General features: G+C 48.5%; 1 protein-coding gene across 1 annotated transcript in view; it reads left to right on the top strand.

Annotated features, from left to right (window-relative positions):
• KLK5 (kallikrein related peptidase 5) overlaps window positions 1–6,134 on the top strand; it is a 10,475-nt gene extending 4,341 nt beyond the window's left edge. Inside the window, exons 4-6 of the mRNA XM_007531286.2 lie at window positions 1,229–1,485; window positions 2,037–2,170; window positions 5,737–6,134. Coding sequence (XP_007531348.1) covers window positions 1,229–1,485; window positions 2,037–2,170; window positions 5,737–5,889 — 544 coding nt within the window. The 3' untranslated portion in view covers window positions 5,890–6,134. The remainder of the gene's footprint in view (window positions 1–1,228; window positions 1,486–2,036; window positions 2,171–5,736) is intronic.
• The last annotated feature ends 18,295 nt before the right edge of the window (window positions 6,135–24,429 follow it).

Here is a 24,429-nt window from a genome sequence, read left to right as displayed (position 1 = left end):
TCAAGGACCTGAGTTCGAGCCCCTGGTCTCTACCTGCAGGGGGAAAGCTTTATGAGTGGTGAAGCAGGGCTGCAGGTGTCTCTCTGTCTCTCTCTCTCTATCACCCCCTTCCCTCTTGATTTCTGGCTGTCTCTATCCAATAAATAAAGATAATAAAAAAAATTTTAAGCAGAGTATCCAAAATAAATCTTAGGCTGTGAAAACTGATGGTTATAGGTTAAGGGGCCATAGAAACTGTGTGCTGGGTGCACTCACTTACGTACACGTGCCTACAGGTGTGAGACTGCACCCCTGGTTTTTGTTTTGTTTTTTGGCCACTAAGGTTATTGTTTGGGTTCAGTGCCTGCATGGGTACATTGTTCTAGGTAGACTTTCTCTCTCTCTCTCTCTCTCTCTCTCTCTCTCTCCTCTCCTCTTCTCTTCTTTCTTTCCTTTTTTAGTGTCAGGCAAGAGATAGAGAGGAATAGAGGAAAAGAGAACCAGAGAGACAGAGAGAAGGAAAGACACCTGCAGGACTGTTCCACCATTCACAGCTTACCCCCGCAGGTGGATACCAGAGGTCTGCGACTCGAGCGTGGGAACACGTGTGCTCTGCTGGGTGCCCACTACCTGTTCCCTGTTCCTGAAATCTTACTGCTTTGTAAGCCAATGTTAAATCAATACTGATTTGAAAATGAAGAATGGAACTTGGGGGAATCAGGGGAGCTCCACCTTGATAATCTTACAAAGCATTATAAAATCAATTTCGGGTTCAAATTAGGAATGATACTAAAGATGGATTTTCAGTTGGGAACACACAGTTCTGGTGGTCTGATGGTGGCCGAAGGGTCAGGAATGGACCTGGAGTTGAGATTTAAGCTGGTGAGGTGGACGGGAATACGCTGAGGCTTGCTGTGGCCATGGCATCGGGGCTGGCTCTATCGTAGGAAGTAGGTGCAGGGTGGAGTGGGTGGAGCTGAGGCTGGGAGCTGATATGGACTGGAGGATGTGGAGGCTGGGACTAGGTTGTCAGTGGGGTTGGATGAGGTCAGTTTTGAGGTTGGAGGTGGTTGAATTGGGGGAACCATGATGTATATGCTGGTGATTTCCATTGGAGGGAAGACGAGGGCTGTGGGGTCTGGTAGCTAAGAAGGGGTAGGATGGCATGGGGGTGGGGTCGAGATTAGGTTTGGGGGTACGGCTGGGAAGAAGGATCAGGATTGGTGGTGACTGGCACTGTCTCCCTCAGTTCCATCAAAATCCGCCTGGGCCACCATTCCCTGTCCCCCGTGTATGAATCGGGGCAGCAGCTGTTCCAGGGGATCAAGTCCATCCCGCACCCTGGCTACTCGCACCCCGGCCACTCCAATGACCTCATGCTCATCAAACTAAACAGAAAGATTCGAGAGAGCGAGGCCGTCAGGCCCATTGACGTCGGCAAGCAATGTCCGTCCACAGGGACCAACTGCCAGGTGTCAGGCTGGGGGACAACCAGCAGCCCCCAGGGTGAGTGTGCAGGTCTGAGGTGGGGGCAGCTGGGCCCAGGTCTCTGCCTCCCAGCGCTCACTTGTTGGGTTGTGTAGCGGGGGAGAGAGAAGAGACCAGGAACTCGTGGCGGAGAGGGAACACAAATCTTTATTCACGAGGATGCCCCAGAGTTGGATGTGAGCACAGTGGTTTAGGCCACATGGAGCTAGCAAAATGGCCGCCTCCTACTATGCCCACCAGCCCTTCTCCAGGTCTTCCCCAGGTTGGGACGTGGAAGAAAAAGAGAGCAAAACTGAAATAGCAGTGGGTTTTATAGGGTAAAAATCGGAAATGGCAAGTTGGAAACAGAAATGGCTAGGAAAGGAGGTGTAGAGAGGCAAAAGGCATGCTGGGAAGGTGAAAGCGCCTTTAGCAACTGTTGTGATGGTTTTAACTGAATTAGCAATACCCTGAGGGGATAACGTGGTGGGGATCTTTCAGGCAAAACAATAATTATGTAAGCAGAGCAGGGGGGTTGGCTTTAAGGCCCAGCACTCACTGGGGCTGTGCCCTGTGTCTCCGCCCTGCAGTCCACTTCCCCAAGGCTCTGCAGTGCCTGAACATCACAGTGCTGAGTGAGGAGCGCTGCAAGGCAGCCTACCCAGGCCAGATCGATGCCACCATGTTCTGCGCTGGCGACCAGGTGGGCAGAGACTCCTGCCAGGTAAGGGCACCGCTGCCCCTCCATCTACTGGACACAGGCTGACCACCAGCTATGCCAGCTAGGACTCCCAAAGAGTGGCCCAGCCTCTCAGCACCCCTCCCTGTCTTCACTGAGTTCTGTTCTGGAGCTCTGTTGGCTGGCAGGAATAGAGTGCAGGGGGGCAGGCCGTGTTGCACCAGTTAAGCGCACATGGTACTAAGTGCAGGGACCCAGACAAGGACCGAGGTTTGAGCCCCCACTCCCCACCTGCAGGGGGAAGCTTCATGAGCAGTGAAGGAGGTCTGCAGCTCTTTCTCTCTCCCTATGTCCCCCTCTTCTCTCAATTTCTCTCTGTCCTATCCAGTAAAATGGGGAAAATGGCTACTCAGAAGCAGTGGATTTGTAGTGCTGGCCCTGAGCCCCAGTGATAACCCTAGAGGCAAAAAAAAAAGAAAGAAAGAAAGAAAAAGAGAAACAGAGTGCAATCTTTCATGTCCTCTTAGCTACCAAAAAAACCTTTTGTTTTTCCCTTTTCTTTTTGCTGCCAAGGCTTCACTAGGTCTTCATGCTAGAGTTATGCTACAGCTACAGCTGAATTTTCTTTCTTTTTTCCTTTTCTAGATAGAGGGTGAGAGATAGAGGGGGAGGGAGACAGAGAGAGAAGAGGAGACACTGCAGAGGGCTCCACCATTCACGAAGCCTCCCCCGTTGACTGGGGATCCCATGTGGTAGTTTGGGGGCTTGACTCCGGCCCCTCCGGCACTAGATGTGTGCTCTACTGGGTGAGCTGTGCTCCAGCCCACACCCCAGTGACTCTCTTTTAAAAATGAAAAAGGTTTGGGGGGGTTTCATGTGGTAGAACATAGTGCTTGCACAAATAAGGTTCCAGGTTTGATACTAGGCACCACATATGCCAGAATGGTGCTCTGGTTCTCTCTCTCTCTCTCTCTCTCTCTCTCTCCTAAATCAGCCTTTTCAAGTGTATATTTACAAACTGAAAAGAGAGGACCAGGGAGATAGCAGGAGAGCACAGGGTGTGCACACTTGAGGGTCCAAGTTTGGTTCATGTACAGCAGAGCTAAGTAGTTCTCTGGTCTCCTCTCTCTTTCTCATGAAAATAAGTCAGTAATTCCTTTTTGTAAGTGAAAGATAAGATAAATGGACAAACTATTTTCATACTATAGTCCATTTAACCCAAGGCATCTCAAGTACTATCACTTCCAAACATAATGAAAATTTTAAAGATGTAGTCACTTCTTGGGGATAAGGCAGTGGGCACAGTCAGGTAAGCACACAGCTTACCATGCTCAAGGACCCAAGTTCAAGTCCCCACTCCCCACCTGCAGGAGGGACACTTCACAAGCTGTGAAGCAGCTCTGCAGGTGTCTATCTTGCTTTATCTCCCCCTCCTCACTCTGCCCTGTCAAATAAAAACAGAGAGAAAAAAAATACAGAAAAAATGGCCACTGAGAGCTGTGGACAGTTCGGCACCAATCTCCATCAATAACCTCAGTGGCAATAGTAATAATAATAGTAATAATAATAATGGTGATTATGTGTTCAGTTTTTAATGCTGAGGAGCAGGAGTTAACTCAGCCTATTAGAGCACCAGCTTACACTCTTCTTGGCCCCTGGCATTACCTTACACCAGAGCTGAGCCGTGTTCCAGCTCCTCTCTCTCTTTTCTCATAGTAAATCAATGAATTCATCAGTCTTTGAAATGTGTTTGATAATTAAAGAAAGATGTAGAGAGAAATATGCAGTGCCAAGGATAAAGATAAAAGACAGAGCAAGTCCCTGAGAACTGGTGACCGCACAGGTGTCAGTGCACGCTCACCACATCTCCAGGGCTCGCTCAGCCTCCCCCGTGGCTCATGGCTGCTGCAGGAGGAGGGAGAAATCCAGGCTGCTTTGTGCAGTCGAGCAGGGTGTTCACTGCACAAGAGCTGTCTGTCACACCTGAAGCAAGGCTCTTCCCATCACGAACAGCACAGCTCTGCTTATTTGGGTTCAATTCAGGCAGAGGACAGCCACACTTGCTTTTCCCATAGAAGCTGTAGTGAGCTTTGTTTTCACAAGTGCTAGTCAGGTATTCTTTTTTTTTTTATTTTATTTTCCCTTTTGTTGCCCTTGTTGTTTTTTTATTGTTGTTGTTGTTGTTATTGTTGTTGCTGTCATTGGATAGGACAGAGAGAAATGGAGAGAGGAGGGGAAGACAGAGAAGGGGAGAGAAAGACAGACACCTGCAGACCTGCTTCACCGCCTGTGAAGCAGCTCCCCTGCAGGTGGGGAGCTGGGGGCTCGAACTGGGATCCTTATGCCGGCCCTTGAGCTTTGCACCACGTGCATTTAACCCGCTGCACTACCGCCTGACTCCCTAGTCAGATATTCTTAAGAAAGGAAAACAGAAACTTTCCCTAGTTGACTGAATAATAATTTTAAAAAAAAAGTGAGAGAATTTTTCACACAGAGGTTTGGTTACAAAGCAGTTGGGGGGGGGGGGGGCCAGGACCAGGCTCACTTTGCCATGCCCAAGGACCTGGGTTCAAGCCCCCAGTAACAACACAGGCGCAGGCGCACTGGGGGAGCCTCATGAGCAGCAGAGTAGCGCTGTGGTTCTCTCCTTCCTCTCTCTGCCTCTGTCTCTCTTTTTGTCACTATCTACCAAAAAAAGAGCCTGCCAGAAAGCAGAAAGTCCTGCAGGTATGGAACTCCGGCAGTAACACTGGTGCCAGAGAGAGAGAGAGAGAGAGAGAGAGAGAGAGAGAGAGACTGTCAGTCATTGGGAGAACTAAGGAACAAAAAGGTAAATTAAAAAAAAAAAGCACCATGTCCAGCACATGCATAAACTGGGTGCTAGTTTCAGAGGGTAGTGAAGACTCTGCAGAAAGCAGAACAATGTGACTATGACAAGTGAAGGTGGCAAACTTGGAAACAGTGAATGGAAGGGGCTCCAGGAATGGACGGCATTTGGGTGGAACCAAATAACACAGATTTGGTAAAAAGCTGAAGGGAAAAGAAAATTTGTGCAAAAGCCCTGAGGTGAGGGGGGGTGGGGGTGGGGGCGGAGGGCTGTCAGTCCACAGAAGTGTCTGTCGCTGGACCAGCAGGCTGGGGCTGGCAAAGCCTCACCCAGGGGCTGAGCAGGGCCACCCTGCAGAAGGGAGGGAGTCAGGAAGGGCAAGCAGGAGAGGCCAGAAGTCCTGAGTCTGGAGGGGGAAGAATTGGGCCGGTGGAGGGCAGGCCTGGCCAGCCTCAGGCTCCAGGTTTGACCCTTGCTGCCACGTATGCCAGAGTGAAGCTCTGGCTTCTCTCTCTTTCTCTCTCTCCCTCCTCTTTCTTTCTTATGTGAAACAGTATAAATATCTAGGGAGGAGGAACCCCACAACAGAGGTTAGAAGGAACCACTGCTGGGCAGGGCAGGTGGTGTATGTGTGTAGTGAGGGTTGAGGTGGGGGGATAAGGGGAGCCTGGGGAGGGGAGGGCCCTAAGAGGGCACTGCGGTGAAGTGCTGACTCTCTCTCTCTCCTTATGTCTCACCCTGCTCTCCCCACCCCACCCCTCTCTCTCTGTCCCCCACCATGCAGGGTGACTCCGGCGGCCCTGTGATCTGCAACGGTGTCCTTCAGGGCCTGGTGTCCTGGGGAGACTTCCCCTGCGGCCAGCCCAACAAACCTGGCGTCTACACCAGACTTTGCTACTTCAGCAAGTGGATTGAGAACACCATCAACTCCAACTGAATCCTCTCCACACCCGGCATCTGGCGCCTTCCCCCCATGCCTTCTGGACACCCATTCCTTCCCAGAGATGGGGAGAATGCCCATCTCTCCAGCACCCCCTCTTCTGATTGGATGCAGATAGGGCAGGGGCTAAGCCTCAGTCTCCCTCATCCTCCCCAGAGCCCTCTTTCCTCAGCTCAGCGGCCCTCCCCTCTCTGCATCTGTGACCCAGATTCCACCCTGAGAAATAAAGAGTCTGAGAGGCAGACGCTGCGGTGTCCTCTCCCTCCTGTCACCAAGCCTCCAGCTGCTGGTACAGGCCATCCGGGCGGCACTGAAGTTTAACTTTTGAGGGGCCGGGCTGGGGGTGCATTCTATAGAATCCACACATTACTATGCACAATGACCCAGGTTCAAGCTTCCAGTCCCCACCTGCAGGAGGGAAGCTTCATAAGCAGTGAGAAAGGGTTCTCTCTCTCTCTCTCATTCTATCCTCTATCTCCACCTTCCCTTTTGGTTTCTGTCTGTCTCTATCAAATAAATAAATAAATAAATACAGGAAAAGGAAGGAGAGAGAGAAAGGGAGAGGGAGAGGAAAAGGGAGAGGGAGAGGGAGAGAGAGAGAGACTGAAAGGAAGAGAGGAAGAGGAGCTCATTTGGCCACATGTGAGGACCTGGTTTCAAGTCCCCAGCACCACATCGGAGAACCATGGACAGCAGCAGGGGAAGCTGCACAGCACCACTCCACCCTCTCTGCAGCTTCCTCTGCTGCTGTCCATGGTTCTCCAATGTGGTGCTGGCGATGTTTCATCTTACAGCTAAAGAGAAGGGTGTTGTGCTGGGGGCGGGGGGGCCTCTGCTCCCCTGGAAATGTGGGTGCCTGGAGGTGGACCAGCCAACTGGTACTGTGAGGGGGCAAAGCACAGAAGGGCTCCAGCAAAGCAGAAAGAAGCCTGTGTCCCCAGAGGCATGTCCAAGCCCTGGCCCCAGCACCGGGACTGGAAGCAGAAGACAGAACCTGGAGTGTGGGGAGGGGTATTTGGCTCTCAGCCTGGGCACACAGAGACTTGGCAGAGGGGGAGATAAGACTCTAGAAACTCAGAGCTGAGCTAGGCGCTGGGACAGCTTAGTGGGTACACCCTACCTGGCATCAGGGGGAGCTGCAGCGATGGTGGAGCTGTACTGTGGTGTCTCCTCTCTCCTCTCTATCTAAAATTAAAAGAACAGATGAGTAGAGCCAGTGAGATAGATTAGTGCCTCTGAACACGCAGGACTGGCATTGCCTGAGGTCCCAGGTTCAATACCCAGCACCACCTGAGGCCGGGGCTGAGCAAAGCTTTGGCTTCTCTCCTCTGTATGTGTCTCTCTGTCTGTGTTTCTCATAAAAATAAATGAACACGTCTTTCAAAAGAAAGAAAAGGATGGAAAAAGCTATGGAATCCTACAGAGGAGAAAATAACCACACTATGCGGGGGGGGGCAAGTTTTCCTGGGTGGGCCCCAGCTCCTCTTCCTGGAAGGGGTGTACCCTTCCCAGGGTGGCAGCTGGCTCCAGGATGGGAGGGGACAGCATCTGACAGTGGTTCCTCTTAAGGGTGGAGAGGCTCTGGGGCACTTCCTGCGAGTGATGTAAGCAAAAGGCAGTGGTACTGCAAGATGTAAGTTTCTCGTCTGACAAGGTGTGAAGACACACAGCACAATGTGAAGGTGTTTTTTTTTTTTTTTTTTTGAAGTGTATCATTCCAGCAAGAACAGACAGGTGGGTCTGTGAGACAGAAGGGAGGGTGCAGAGAGATGCTCATGGAAGCTCAGCAAGAGGATATTATCTGCAGGGAACTCTAAACAATGATAAAATCACAACCCATGTCAGTAGAGAGAAAATGGTATACTTGCAGGTGGTGTCAGGGAAAAAAATCTGATTCAGGAGAAGGGGAAGGGGAAGCTCTGTCACCCCACATGCAAAGATGGGTTCCAGATGCATTGAAGACCAAGATGTGAAAGTCACACTTAGAGAGCTAACAGGACCAAGGAGCTCAGTCTTGGATGGCTGAGGCCCCAGACGTCCCAGGTTCAATCTCCAGCACCATCTCATGCCAGAGCTGAGCAGTGCTCTGGTCTCTTTCAATATCTCCTCTCTTTCTCCTAATAAACAGATAAATGTTTTTACTTTCTTTGTTGTTGTTGCTGTTGCTTTACTTTTATAGATAGATAGATAGATAGATAGATAGATAGATAGATAGATAGATAGATACGTAGGTAGGCAGATAGAGACAGACAGACAGGCCACTAAAGCCTCCCCCAGTGCCACAGTGCTCCCATGTGATGTACCTGGAGCCCAAACCCGACTTGTTTACATGGCAAAGCATGAGTCCTTCCAGGTGAGATATCTCCCTGGTCCAAATGACTTTAAAAAAAAAAAAATAAACAAGGGAGTCAGGGAGTAGCACAGCGGGTTAAGTGTACTTGGCTCAAAGTGCAAGGACCGGCGTAAGGATCCCAGTTAGAGCCCCCAGCTCCCCACCTACAGGGGAGTCGCTTCACAGGCGGTGAAGCAGGTCTGCTGGTGTCTGTCTTTTTCTCCCTCTCTCTGTCTTCCCCTCCTCTCTCCATTTCTCTCTGTCCTATCCAACAATGACAACATCACTAACAACAATAATAACTACAACAACAATAGAAACAAGGGCAACAAAAAAGGGAAAATAAATAAAATTTTTTAAGAAAAATCAAAGAGAATACACTGATGGGGGAAGGGCTTCTTTATTTTCCATCGTTGTTGCTTTCATTTACTTATTTATTATTTTTTATGAGATTTATTGATTGAACAGAGACAGCCAGAAGTCAAGAGGGTAGAGGAGATAGAGAAGGAGAGAGACAGACAGACACCACAGCCCCGCTTCACCACTTGCAAAGCTTTCCCCCTGCAGGTGGGAACCTGAACCCAGGTCCTTACACACTGTAACATGTGCGTTCAACCAGGTGCACCAGCACCCGGCCCCATGCTTTCATTGATTTATAGACTTCTTGGTAATTAGAGGAGTGTCACTCCGGCACTTGTGATGCCAGGGATTCGATTTGGGGCCTTATGCCTGTGTATCCTACCGCTGTGCCACCTCCCAATGTGACTTTAAAAGCAGAGATTAGACAAAGGATAAACTCACTGGGTTGAGTAACCATCAAACCTTTAGGTTTCCTTCCTTCCTTCCTTCCTTCCTCCCTTCCTTTTTCTTTCTTTCTTTTGCTCTTTTCTTTCCTTTTTATTGCCAGCAGGGTTATAACTGGGGCTCAGTTCTAGCACTACACATCTACTGCTCTTGGCAGCTATTTTCTCCTTTGAAGGGAGGGGGAAATAGAAATAGCAACACCTGCAGACTAACTTAACTACCCCTAAAGTTTCCCACAACCCTGCAGGTGGAGAGCAGGGGCTCGAACCCAGGTTCTTGAGCATGGTAACGTATTCTCCACTGACAGCCACCAAGCCAAGGGTTTTTGAGGAATTTATCAGAAGAGAAGAATTTGGGGGGGCTGTTTGTTTTTGCATCCAAACCGAGCATGCAAGAAACACCTAAATGAGGGCCAGCAAAATAGCTCACCTGGAAATGGACTTGCTTTGCCACCAGTGAGACCCAAGTTCAAAACCCATCCCCACTGAACTGGGGCAGAGTACCGTTTTTGCTGCTGTGGTATCTTTCTCTCTTTCTTTGTGTCTCTTTCCCTATCTGGAAATGTCAACCCGGTGTGGTACAGCCCCAGCGATAAGAAAGAAAGGAAGAGAAAAAGGCAGGGAGGAAGGAAGGAAGGAAGGAAGGAAGGAAGGAAGGAAGGAAGGAAGGAAGGAAGGAAGGGTTTTATAAGGGGACCAAACAGTGGCACACTCAGATACCATCTGGAAGGACCAGGGTTCAAGCCCCTGTTCCCCACCTTCAGGGGAAACCCATCACAAGAGGTGAAGTAGAGCAGCAGGAGTCTCTCTGCCTCTCTTCCTCTCAATATCTCACTTCCCTCTTGATTCCTCTCTGTCTATATCCAAAATAAATAAATGGAATATCACAACTCAAGGAAATTGAAAAAGACACAAAGAAGTGGAAAGATATTCCATGTTCATGGGTTGGAAGAATTAACATCATCAACATTAATATACTACCCAGAGCCATCTACAAATTTAATGCTATCCCCATCAAGATCCCAACCACATTTTTTAGGAGAATAGAACAAATGCTAGAAATGTTTATCTGGAACCAGAAAAGATCTTGAATTGCCAAAACAATCTCGAGAAGAAAGAACAGAACTGGAGGCATCACACTCCCAGATCTCAAATTGTATTATAGGACCATTGTCATCAAAACTGCTTGGTACTAGAACATGAAAAGACACACTGACCAGTGGAATAGAATTGAAATCCCAGAAGTAAGCCCCCACACCTATGGACATCTAATCTTTGACAAAAGTGCCCAGACTATTAAATGGGGGGAGATGAGTCTCTTCAACAAATGGTTTTGGAAAAAAAAAATGGGTTGAAACATACAGAAGAATGAAACTGAACACTGAACCACTATATTTCACCAAACCCAAAAGTAAATTCCAAGTGGATCAAGGACTTGGATGTTAGACCAGAAACTATCAGATACTTAGAGGAAAATATAGGCAGAAATATTTTCCAAATAAATTTTAAAGACATCTTCAATGAAATGAATCCAGTTACAAAGAAGACTAAGGCAAGTATAAACCTATGGGACTTCATCAAATTAAAAAGCTTCTGCACAGCAAAAGAAACCATTACCCAAACCGAGAGACCCCTCACAGAATGGGAGAAGATCTTTACATGCCATACATCAGACAAGAGTTAAATAACCAAAATATATTAAAATGACAAGAGTTTAATAACCAAAATATATGACGAAAACAAATGACCCCATCCAAGAATGGGGAGAGGACATAGACAGAATATTCACCACAGAGACGCAAAAGACCGAGAAACACATGAAACACATGAAAAAATGCTCCAAGTCTTTGTCAGAGAAATGCAAATAAAGATAACAATGAGATACCACTTCACTCCTGTAAGAATGTCATAAGTCAGAAAAGGTAACAGCAGCAAATGCTGGAGAGGTCGTAGGGTCAAAGGAACCCTCCTGCACTGCTGGTGGGAATGTCAATTGGTCCAACCTCTGTGGAGAACAGTCTGGAGAACTCTCAGAAGGCTAGAAATGGACCTACCCTATGATCCTGCAATTCCTCTCCTGGGGATATATCTTAAGGAACCCAACACACCCATCCAAAAAGATTTGTGTATACCTGTGTTCATAGCAGCACAATTTGTAATAGCCAAAACCTGGAAGCAACCTAGATGTCCGACAACAGATAAGTGGCTAAGTTGTGGTCTATATACACAATGGAATACTAGTCAGCTATTAAAAATGGTGACTTCACCATTTTCAGCCCATCTTGGATGAAGCTTGAAGAAATCAGGTTAAGTGAAATAAGTCAGAAACAGAAGGATGAATATGGGATGATCTCACTCTCAGAGAGAAGTTGAAAAACAAGATCTGAAAACACAAGTGGAACTTGAACTGGAGTTGGTGTATTGCACCAAAGTAAAAGATTCTGAGGTGGTTTGGGGGGAGAGTACAGGTCCAAAAAGGATGACAGAGGACCTAGTGGGGGTTGTATTGTTATGTGGAAAACTGAGAAATGTTATGCATGTACAAACTATTGTATTTACTGTCAAATGTAAAACATTAATCCCCCAATAAAGAAATTAAATAAATAAATAAGTAGAATAGATAAATTAAAAGTAAGAAAATGTTTTTAAAGAAAGAAGCACCCTAATTAATAATTTAAAAAGGCTGGGGGGTGGAGGACAGCCTTTTGGGAAGCTGGGAGCGGGTTGGACAGGCAATTTGCAGCAACAGTAATCCCAAAACTGGCCTGAGTAGTTAAGAGAGAAATGGCCCTGGGAGCAGGGATGCTGTCACTTCACACCAGTGAGGCTGGAGAGAGGAGAAGGCCAAGCAGAAAGACTGTGGGAGTATCTAGGTGTCAGTGGGATTGGGGTTCTGCCTCTAATTCCCAGAAAGGATGGGCTGCTGGGCCCACGGGGTGCAGACACGCCCTGTGACTCAGCGATTTCTCTCCTGCTATGCATCCCAAAGGCATCCTCGCACGCCCACGAGGAGACACGTACAAAGACATGCCTCGCAGTGTCCCCTGAAACTGACACCTGTCACATGTCCAGGCCCAGGGCACTGTTGGGGGGTTGTAGAGAGAGGGTCAAGGAGTCCCAACACAGCCATGTGAGCAGAGCCGTTGGGAGAGGTCCTCAGAGCACAGAGAGGAGGAGGTGGGGGACAGGAGATGGGAACTGGGGTCAGATGTACCATGGCAGACAGAAACTTGACTTCCCGTGAGGTCATGACACCGAATATATACAAGTCCAATCCTAAGGCTACAAGCCTGACAGTGTTATAAGCTAATGTCACCCCCATAAAATTTTATTTAAAAAATAGTTAGAAGGCCAGCAACCAGGCGATGGCACCCCTGGTTAAGCACACACCGTACCAGGCACAAGGACCCAGTTTCAAGAACCGCCCCTCCCTGCCTGAAGAGCAGTGTAGCCAGTCTGCAGGTGTCTCTCTTTCTCTCCCCCTCTCTATGCCCCCTCCTCTCTCAATTTCTCTGTCCTGTTAAATAAACAGAAAGAAAAAAAAAGGAAAAAAAATGGTCACTGGGATTAGTGAATTTGTAGTGCTGGCACTGAGCCCCAGAAATAACCCTGGTAACAATTTTTTTAAAATTAGAAGGCCAAGGAGATAAAGCAGAGTTAATATCCTATATTTTTATGCCTGAAGCTTTAAGTTCCCAGGCTCAGTCCCCAGCACCACCGTAAGTCAGAGCTGAGCTGAGCTCTGATTCCCCGGCCCCCTCTCAAATAAACCAGCACATCTGTAAGAATAGCAGCTGGAGGGGATAGTGTATAATAGCAGAACTTTGGCCAGGCAGATATGAAGCACCAAGTTGACTGACCCCCAGAGTGTGGTCTTAGTGTTTCTCCTGAAATAAATGACTATTTTAAATAAACATAGAGGGGCCAGGCAGTGGTGCACCTGGCTAACTGCACACTGTATTAAGTACAAGAACCCATACAAGGATCTGTGTTCAAGCCCACTAGCTCCCCATCCGCAGGGGGGACACTTCATAAGCAGTGAAGCAGGTCTGCAGGTGTCTCTCTATCTCTGTCTCTCTCCCTCTCTCCATGCCCTCTCAACTTCTCTCTGTCCTATCTAATAAAAAAGAAAAATGACCACCAGGAGCAGTGGATTCATAGTGCCAGCACTGAGCCCCAGCAATAACCCCGTAGGCAAAACACAAACACACACACACACACACACACATACTAAATTAAATTAAATAAACATATACATTAGTAAGTGTGTACATTACCTTTATTTTATTTTAAAAATATTATTATTTATTTAAAAATATTATGGCAAGAATTATAGCCAGAAGATAGCTTACTTGATGCAGCACATGGCCTGTGGTGCATGAGGCCCTGGGTTCAAGCCCTGGCACCACATCAGAGCACCATGGGCAGCAATGTGGGGGGGAGCTCCATGGATGGCAGAGTGGTGCCTGGGAGTGTCCTCGCCCCCATCTCTCCCCTTTCTAGGTCTTTGAGAAAAACAATGAGTGAAAAACTGGGCTCAGGAGACCATTCAAAAGCAGCACTGTATATGCGAGGGCTCCTGAGTTCATTCCCTGGTGTTGTGAAGATAGAAAGGAAGAAAGAAAGAAAGAAAGAAAGAAAGAAAGAAAGAAAGAAAGAAAGAAAGAAAGAAAGAAAGAAAAAGATAAAGGAACAGAGAAAGAAAATGCAGTGCTGTTTGAAAAGCCAGTTGGGTAGAATGAGAATGAGCTCAGTAATCTAGCACCAATTACTTCAATTACACATGCACACCCGTACGAGCTGCACACAGGTTTTGTAAGAAGGGAGGTGGAGAGGCTAAAGAGAAGGGTCTGTCCTAGCCAGCGACAGGAGGGAGGCAAGATGTCTGGTCTCTGCACCTGAAGTCCACAGGGAGTAAAAACTAAGCTGCCGAAATGCTGCTTTGCTTGGCCTGTGTCTCTGAGCCGAGCCCTCCTGCTGGTTCAGAGCATGGCCTGAGTTTCCTGTGTTTGGCTCCGTGGGGCTCCATTCTGAGCCTGTTTTCTATTTATTTATTTTTACACTTTGTTTTTTTAATCTCCTCATGTTTTTTAATTAAATAATTTAATTTATTAAATTATTTAAATTATCTATTTATTTTTTTAATGTACCTTTTGAGGCCGGACTGTAACCCACATGGTTGAACTTACATTACCATGCACAAAGACCTGAGTTTAGCTCCCCCCACCCCATCCTCATGAGGGGTGGAGCACTGCAGAATTCTCTCTGTCTCTCTCTCCCTCTCCCTTCTCAAGTTCTCTCTGTCCTGTCAAATAAAATAAAATAAAAGACCACTGGGAGTAATGGATTCTTTGTGTAGGCATGATGCCCCAGCGATAACCCTGGTAGCAATTAAGAGAAAAATGTACTTATTGGAGCTGGACATGGTTCCTCTGACAGAATAGATACCTTACCAAGTGGAAGGACCTGGGCTCAAACCCCCGGCCACATGGGAGAACCTGCTGAGGGGAAGCTTCAGTCAGTCCAGTGGTGCTATGGTCTCTCTCTTTCTCTCCTTCTCTTTCTCTCCTCTCTTCCTCTTTATCTCTCACCTTATATGTGGAAGAAAAGGATAAAAATAGGGTGGGGGAATAGCATAATAGTTACGCAAAGAGACTTTCATGCCTGAGGCTCTCAAGTCCCAGGTTCAATCCCCACACCACCATAAGGCAGAGCTGAGCAGTGCTCTGGTAAAAAACAAACTAACAAAAAAGGATAAAAATAATCCACTTAGAGCAGTGGAATTGTATGGGTGTGAAGCTTTGGCAAAAACCATGGTAGGGAAAACCAAACACACACACACACACCACACACAAACACAAACACACACACACACACCACACACAAACACAAACACACACACACAAACACACCACACACACACACACACACACACACACACACACACACACTTGCTTATTTATTGAGAGAGAGAACCAGAGCATCACTCTGGCACATGTAATGTCTGGGATTGTTCTTGGGTCCTTTGGCTTAAAAATCCTGCACTCGGGAGTCGGCAGCGGTAGCGCAGCAGGTTAAGCACACGTGGCGCAAAGCGCAAGGACGCCGGTCGAGCCCCCCTCCGCCCCCCCTCCCCACCTGCAGGGGAGTCACTGCACAGGCGGTGAAGCAGGTCTGCAGGTGTCTGTCTTTCTCTCCCCCTCTCTGTCTTCCCCTCCTCTCTCCATTTCTCTCTGTCCTACCTAACAAGGACGACATCAATAGCAACAATAATAACTACAAGGGCATCAAAAGGGAAAATAAATTAAAAAAAAAAATTTTTTTTTTTAAATCCTGCACTCTGCCCCTGTGTTGCCTCCCAAGTGACATGACACTACATTATTTCCCTGACTTGTACCATCAGATACTGAGGGACCCCAGTTGGGGATGCTTCTGCAATCCATCCCCCACCTCACTCACACACACACACATACATACACACACACACACACACACACACACACACAGAGTCACAGACACACAGAAACACAGACACACAGTCACAGGCACACAGTCACAGACACACAGACCCACATTGCACAGGATGAGCTGAGGACAGCAGAAAGTGTCGCTGGGTGTGGCTGGGAGAGCTGATCTGTCCTCTACCCTCCCCCCCAGCCCAGTGCCCTGGCTCTCCAGGTGGTCTACCCAGCTGAGGGCGAGGCCAGGGAGTGGCTGAGATCTGGCAGGTGGGAGGGCCAGGGCATTCCACAGACCTGATAAGCATCTGGTGTGCTGGCCACAGAGAGGCCACTGTCATTAGCAATAAATAATAATGAGGGTGACAACAATACCAGACACTTCACTGCTTTTGTCACTACTCTGCCCTGTCCCCATAGCAGCTATGGGGGGGGGGGGTGCGGCAGGGGGCAGGGGACCTGGGCAGCCAGGGTGGGTGAGTTTGGCTCCTTTCGTCTTCAGTTGATAAGGAGTCAGGATATGAATGGAGGGACTAAGGGTACTGAGCTCACACCCAAACCCACAGCACTCGGCCAACAAAAGCAAATAAGTGTGCTCAGAGCCAAAACAAGCTGGGGGGGGGGAGCACTTTAAAGAAATGAACACTTGGAGAGCTTTGTTTATTATTATTATTTTTATTAATGGTGCTGCTGTCAAGGCTTCACACATGTGCTTATTCACCTTCCCAAGGTCAATTTTGGAGAAAAAAAAAATTAGTCATGTTAATTTCTTTATTTCAGGATTAATGTTTTACAGCGGAAAGTAAATACAATAGTTTGTACATACATAACGTTTCTCAATTTTCCACATATTAATACAACCCCCACTAGGTCCTCTGCCGTCATGTTCCAAGACCTGAAACCTGCTTCCCACCTCAGAGTCTTTGACTTGGGTGCAATCCACCAACTCCAGTCCAAGTTCTGCTGAGTGTTTTCTCTTCTGATCTTGCTTTTCAACTTCTGCCTGTGAGTGAGATCATCCCATATTCATCCTTCTGTTTCTGACTTATCTCACTTAACATGATTCCTTCAAGCTGCATCCAAGATGGGCTAACAACGGTGAAACATTAATAGCTGAGTGGGATTCCATTGTGTATATAGGCCACCACTTGCTCAGCCACTCATCTGTTGTTGGACACCTAGGTTGCTTCCAGGTTTTGGTGAAAAAAAAATTAATTTATAGGAAGACAGATGAGAAGGAAAGAGACAGCAAGAAAGGGAAAGATAGCACAGCACCACTCCACCGCCCATGGAACTTCCCCTGGTGCTTTTGTCCTCCCATGTGATACCAGGGTTCAAGCCCAGAATTTGGAACATGGTAAAGCATAGACTCCCTCTCCACCCAGAGTATGAGCTCTAGGGAAATAGAGTCTGAGAGCTATAAAGACAGAGAGGCTCAGATCTGAAGACAGATTCAATTTAAAGAGAAAGGGAGAAAAAGCTTTGGGGTAGGGGGAACGCTTCAGGGAAAGACTAAAACAGGAGGGCAGAATAGAAAAAGGCTCTGAAGAAGGACTTAGGAAGACGGGGAGTCAGATTATATATATATATATATATATATATATATATATATATATATATATATATATGAGAGAGAGAGAGACAAAGAGCTGGTAGTGGCTGAGTGAGTGGGTGCATGAAGAGCTGAGCCAGTGGACAGGCAGAAAGATGAGAGAGACGTAGACAAAGGAAGGATCCTTGCAGTGAGTATTTTATTTACTTAACCCTGTATTTCTAAATTCAAAAGTGTTGCCACCAGGGTTATTGCTGGGCTTCAGCGCCTGCCCAGCTACACCACTCCTGGCAACCACATTATTTTTTTAAAGATTTTATTTATTTATTAATGAGAAACATAGGAGGAGAGAGAAAGAGCCAGACATCTCTCTGGTACATGTGCTGCTGGGGATTGAACTCATGACCTCATGCTTGAGAGTCTGATGCTTTATCCACTGCGCCACCTCCTGGACCCACCACATCATTTTTTATAGGAGGTAAAAGAGACAAGAGAATGGGGAGATACCTGTGGAACTGCCCCACTGCTTATGAAGTTTCCCCCAGCAGGTGGGGACCAGGGGTTTGAACCCAGGTCCTCATGCATGGTAATGTGTGCACTCTACCTGGTGGGCCACTGCCCAGCCCCACAGAGAGCGTTTTAACTGAAGTAGTCCAGGGTTCTGGTTACTCTCAACCTCTCTCTCCTTTCACTCCCAGAGCAAGGCAGGTAAAGAGCCGTGCTGTGGTCTTTGGGGGGTGAGACAGCTCTGGGCCCCCAGCTGACAGGTGTGAAGAGAAGCACTGCGCCGCAAGCTTGCGGGAACTTAAAATTACAGAGTCCCGCTGAGGGCCACTGAAGTCAGAGCTGCATTTGAACAAGATGCTCCAGTGAGTGCCCAGGCACCTGCAAGGTGTTGAGGTACCACGGGGGGGGGGGGGCAGGGCCCCTGGAGAAAGAAATTTCAAACCCCAGGTGCTAGGATCCTGCTTTGCTCCTTGAGGCCTGTTGAAGAACTGACCAGGGAAAGCCGTGAGCCTACACAGTCTAATTGGGGGTTGGGGGGTAGGGTCTGTGGACTAGAGACTTGACTGCTTTCAGCCCCAAATAGGTCAGTCAGAACCTTGCCTGTGACGGCAATGGGAAAATCCTACCTTACACAGTGTCTGCCCCAGAGCTTGTACCAAACCAGAGCCATAATGTACAGGGCTTACCTGTGAGAAGCCCCAGCAAGTTCAGTCCCCAGCACCATCATTAACCAAAGCTGAGTAGTGTTCTGACAAAAAAAGGAGAAAAGCAAAGCGAAGACATCTCATAAGATTTCCTTTTTGTGGGAGTCGGGCGGTAGTGCAGCGGGTTAAGCGCACGTGGCGTGAAGCCCAAGGACCAGCATTAGGATCCAAGTTCGAGCCCCCGGCTCCCCACCTGCAGGGGAGTCACTTCACATGCGGTGAAGCAGGTCTGCAGGTATCTATCTTTCTCTCCCCATCTCTGTCTTCCCCTCCTCTCTGTCCTATCCAACAATGATGAAATCAATAATAATAATAACTACAACAATAAAACAAGGGCAACAAATAAATAAATATTTAAAAAAGAAGAAAATTTATAAAAAGATTCTTTTTGTGTGTGTGATTTCAAGTGTGTTTGTTTTATTTTTAAAATTTATTTATAAAATGGGAACACTGATAAGACCATAGGATAAAAGGGGTACAATTCTCACTCCCAGAGCTCCACAACCCATCCCTGCCCCTGATAGCTTCCTTATTCTTTAACCCTCTGAGAATATGGACCCAGGGTCATTGTGGGGTGCAGAAGGTGGAAGGTATGGCTTCTGTAATTGCTTCCCCGCTGAACATGGGCGTTGGCAGGTCCATCCATACTCCCAGCCTGCCTCTCTCTTTCCCTAGTGGGTCAGGGCTCTGGGGAAGCAGGAACCTAAGTGTGTGCGTGTGTGGGTATATCCCAAGCCTAGAGCATGTACAATTTCACCACCTTTCTATTCAGATAAAGAGACACAAAAGCACAGGAGCTTCCTCTGGATGTTGTAGCACTTCCATGTGGTGCTGGGGCTCAAGCCTGGACCATGAACTTGGCAGAACAGACAACCCTACCTACTGAATTAGCTCTCCAGCCCAAGGGGAGGGAATGTTTCGCCACTTTTCTGGCAGCCTCTCTGTTTTGGAGACGGAGCCTGGGTATGATTTAGACAGCAGGCTACCGAATCCATCATGCGGTGGATTAAATTGGGTTCCCCAAACCCCAAACGGTGGAGTTCCTAATCCTGGGCACCTCAGGATGTGACCTCATTTGGAGACGGGTGATTGCAGGTGTCCTGAGTTGAGATGAGGTCACACTGGAGGAGGGTGGACCCCTCTTGCAACAAGGCTGGAGTCTGGGCTCCCCCGCCCCACAGTGCTACTCAGCTGGAATTTATGGTGGTGCAGCAGACTGAACCTGGGACTTTAGAGCCTCGGGCATGGAAGTCTCTTTGCAGAACCATTATGCCTCCAACTGGAGTCTTTTCTAAGAAGAGGTGACACGAAATGGGGACACACCTGCAGAGGGGAAGGTGGGAGCCACCAGGCTGCAGTCTGAACTAGTAACAGCCCATCCTCGCCCAGGTCCTCACTGCAGGCAGGGATCTGATTCCAGAGCCACAAGTCAAGGCCACGGAAGGAAAACTGGGGGGTGGCCCCTCATTTGCTGACCTCCCCCCCACCACGCCCCCTCCCCCACCACGCCCCCTCCCCCACCGCCTTTCTAGAGTCAGAGCTGGGAGCTGAGATCCCAGTGGGGAGCCTCAGGCCCCTCCTTCGCCCCTCGCCCCGCCCTGCCCCCACCCCACCCCCACCAACCCCAAAGTCTAACCCCTTCCCTGTGTGTTTTTCTGGTTCCTCCAGGGGGCGTTGTAGCGCACTGATTGGGGCTCTCCCTTTTCACCTGTGAAGGGATTGTTTGCATTGAGATTTGAAAAGTGACCACTTGGGGGGGAGGGGTGGTGGCACACATAGTAATAAGCTCAAGAACCTGCTTAAGGACAGGGGTTCGAGCCCCTGGGTCCCGACCTGCAGGGGGAACGCCTCACAAGCAATGAAGCTGGTCTACAGGTATCTCTGTCTCTCTCCCTCTCTATCTCCCTTCCTCTCTCAATTTCTCTCCGTCCTATCCAATAAAATGGAAAAAATGGCGACCAGGAAGGAGCTGTGGATTCTTAATGCCGGCACTGAACCCTAGCGATAACCCTGGAGGAAAGAAAGAAAGAAAGACAGAAAGAAAGAGAGAGAAAGCGTGAACACTTGCACAGAAGCTGGCAAAGCTTCCATTGCTGTGGAGCAACGGAAGTGGCCTGGGGAGGTAGACAGTGGAGATGGTGGCAATGATGCATGGCCCACACTACAAAGAAAGAAGCCAGATCTTTATCTTATACATCACACGCAGATAGCCACTCAAGATGGATTCAGTTTAAGCAGAATACCTGTTCCTGTAAACCATACGGAAGACAGGGAGGAAGGCTGAGGGCTGGCAGGGTGATCCTGGCCCTGGCATCTGTGCTAGGACCTCACAGACAGCAGCTGCACAGACAGGTAACAGGCAACAGCAAAGGATGTCACACGGCTGCCTTCCATTCAGCTAAGAGTATAAAGAGTGGTGGTCTGGGAGGTGGCACAGTGGATAATGTGTTGGACTCTCAAGGCATGAGGTCCCGAGTTCAATCCCCGGCAGCACATGTGCCAGAGTGATGTCTGGTTCTTTCTCTCTCCTTCTATCCCTCTCATTAATAAATAAATAAAATATTTAAAAAAGAAAAAAAACACAGAGACCCCAAAATCTCCGTCTACAATATTAAAAAAAAAAAAAGTATAAAGAGTGAAAGACCACCCCCTGGACTTGGAGAAAATATGTGCCCTCTCTGAAGGCAATGAGGAATTGACATCATGACTGTGTACGCAGCCCTTTCAACTGTAAATAATAGTAATAAATATCATGATAATTACACAAATAGCCTGATTTTTAAAATGGGCAAAAGGCAGCTAGGGGAAAATGCTCAGCTGGGAGAGGAAAGGGCCTGTTGTTGTTTTCACCGGGCTGGCTCACGGGCGGGTAACTGATGACCAGAAACACATGGCTGAGGTGAGAACACAGTTTGATCTTTATTCACCAGCAGGCAAACAGTCCAACACCTAATCACCACACCATGTGCTCCTCCATCCTTCTCCTCCAGCAGCAGAGTCAGGAACTCAGGAAGTATGTAGGATAGGGAGCAGGGAGAAGCGGGAAACTAGCAAGGGCTAAACCAAATCTCCCCGAGATGGGGGGAGTGAGACCAAACCAATGTAACAGAAAAGACCATGTAAATAGACCACAATGTCAAGCAATGTAACAGAAGCAGGACTAGATCCCAGAAGCAGAACTAGAAGCATACCAACAACCTGTGATGTCTTATCTTGCGTTTCTGTCTCTCTTTGTCTCTTATCTCTGTGTGTCTCTTGTCTCTCATCATTCTGTGTTTTCATCTCTGTTCCCCGTTTTCTCTGTCTCTGCTCCTCTCTGTATCTTTGTCTCTGTCTCCATCTCTCTGGCTGTCTCTTGTCTCTTTCTTTATCTCTTGTCTCTCTTGAGTATCATCTTGCAGTGCCCTCAACACTGTTCCCTGTTTTCTCTGTCTCTGATCATCTCTGTGTGTCTCTTGTCTCTGGGTCTCTTTCTCATGTGTTTCTGTGTCTTTTACCTCTGTCTGTATCTCTTGTCTTTCTTGTTTGGTATCTCTTGGGGCCTTCATCTCTGCTCCCTGTTTTTCCTCTCTGTCTCTGCTGTTCTGCTTCCATGTCTCTGCCTCCTGGTTGTATCTTTGTCTCTGACGGCAGTCTCTTCACTGGTCTCTGTATCTCTTGATTCCCCCTGTCCAGCCTGGGTTCTGACTCACCAGCTGGGGCCTGGGATCATACCTCCAGCTGCCCCTGTGGCAGACAGGGCGCCCCTGCCCCTCCAGACAGCTCTGTACTAGGCCCCTTGCCAAACCCAGACCTGGAGCAGGACAGGCCAGGACAAGCCTGAGCTACAGCCTCTTGCAGACCCCATAGAAGCCGCACCCGCTGCCTGCTGCCCAGCCCCCCAACTCCAGCCCCAACCTGCCTCCCTCCCCCACCCCCAAACACTCACACACCAGACTGTAGTCATGTCTCGGTGCTGGGAGACTGGGCCTAGCCAGAACCCCCCATCTTCTGGCCTCCTAGAAGTCCCGGGGGTCAGGGCTGCAGGGAGCAGGGTTGGGGCAGTGTGCAGCAGGGGAGCCAGAGACTGAGACGCCCCCAGACACTGAGGCCCAGCTGGAGCTGGCCAGAGGAAAGCTACAGAGAGCAGATGAGCAGCCAGCTCAAGGCTCAGAAAAGCAAAGCAGCCCCTCTGAAAATCAAAAGCAACAGTTCCCTGAGGTTCAGGCAGCCCTGCTCATGAAATGTCAAAAAAAAAAAAAAAAAAAATCAAGGGAGAAATAGCTGCTGGGAGCAGTGAGTTCATCTCTCAGGCACTGAGCCCCAGCAGGAAGGAACCCGGCCCTGGTGGCCAAACAAATACAGACACACTCATCATAAAGGCCCCACACACCTGTGCTCACAACAGGCAAGACACAGAAGCAACCCAAGCTCGTCTGGGGCTGACAGACGAGCTAGGAGGTGGGGGTCTGTGCACAGCATGGCCTGTCTCTCAGCCTCAGGACTCACCACAGCTCACCGGGTGGGGCCTGTGTGTGCAGCCCATCCTCCCATGTGGAGCCTGGCACCACATGCCACATGGGAGGATAGAAGGTGCTGGAGTCTCAGTCTCTCTCTCCTACTTGAATAAAAATATGGACCGAAGCAGTGAAGTCTCATATGTGCAAGACGTTGGCTCTACAGAAAGGAAAAAATGAGGGGGGAAAAAAGTCAGTCAGTAAACAGCCCACTTGGATAGTGCAGTGCTTTGCCATGTGTATGACTTGGGTTCGAGCCCAGCCTCCATTGCACTGAACAAAGCTGCAGCGTGGGGCCAGGTGGTGGTGCAACCAGTTAAACGCACTAAGTTCAAGGACCCGAGCAAGGATCCCCAGCTTTCTACCTGCAGGCATGGGGGGAACGCTTCACAAGCAGCAACGCCGGTCTGCATGTGTCTCTGTTTCTCTCTCCCTCTCTGTCTCCCCCTCCTCTCTCAATTTCTCTCTGTCCTGTCCAATAAAATGGAAAAAATGGTCACCAGGAGTGGTAGAATCTCCGTGCTGGCAGCGAGCCCCAGCGATAACCCTGGAGGAAAAGAAAAGAAAGTTTCAGTGCTGTGGCCTCTCTCTCTCTCTCTCTCTCTCTCTCTCTCTCTCTCTCTCCTTCCCTCCCTCTCTCTTTGCGTTCCTCTTTCTCTCTCTGCCTTACCATGACCGTGGTCCAGGTTCAAGCTCTGGCATCACATGGAAGGAAGCTCTAGTGCTTTGCTATTTCTTCCTCTCTGAAATAAAAAGAATAAAAAAGTTGGTCTGAGGAAAGAGTGCAGTAGAGACATAGAGACAGGGGCTAGGTAGGGACATACCTACCTGAGTGCACATGTTATAATGTGCAGGACCTGAGTTCAAACCCCAGTCCTCACCTGAAGAAAGAAAGGTTCACCAGCAGTGAAGTGGTGCAGCGAGAGTTTCTCTGTCTTTGTCCCTCTCTGTCTTCCCCTCCCCTCTCAAGTTCTCTCTGCCTCTATCCAACAAATAAATACATTTATAACAATTAAAATAAAGTAAAAATAAAAGGAGACATAAAGATAGAGAAGATGACATCTTGCCTTTTGTTTCATGAAACAGGAGGGGACCCTGCTAAGTGAAATAATCCAGAAGGAGAAAGAACTAGCCGGTAGGGGCTGGGTGGTGGCACACCTGGTTGAGCGCACAGTGCGCAAGGACCCAGGTTCGAGCCCCCAGTCCCCACCTGCAGGGGGAAAGCTTTGTGAGTGGTGAAGCCGTGCTGCAACGCTCTCTTTCTCTCTCTCTCTCTCTCTCTCTCTCTCTCCCCTCTCTCTATCAACCCCTTCCCTCTCGATTTCTGGCTGTCTCTATCTAATAAAGATGATTAAAAAAATAAATTAAAAAGAAAAGGTGATCTCAGTCCTGTATGGGAGGAAGAAACAAAGCCAAGGGATAGACAGGGTGAAGCGTGAAGAAACCCCTCATCTTGTTTCTGCAAAGCTGCGATCACTGACACAGCAAGGGAACCCCAGGAAGGGGGGAGGGGGCATTTTGGTGTCAGGTGGGATGTGCTGATACCTGTCGGGGGGAGCAATGGGACTGTACCCCTGACAACTGTAAGAAAATTAATTAAAAAAAAAAAAGAGAAGAAAAACAAAGAGAGAGAGGGAGGGAGAGGGAGGTGGGAAGAAAGCAGAAATGGAGACAGGCAGAGAGAG

Source organism: Erinaceus europaeus, chromosome 2, assembly GCF_950295315.1.
Source record: "Erinaceus europaeus chromosome 2, mEriEur2.1, whole genome shotgun sequence".
Classification (NCBI taxonomy): domain Eukaryota; kingdom Metazoa; phylum Chordata; class Mammalia; order Eulipotyphla; family Erinaceidae; genus Erinaceus; species Erinaceus europaeus.
This window is presented reverse-complemented; position numbering and strand designations above follow the sequence as displayed.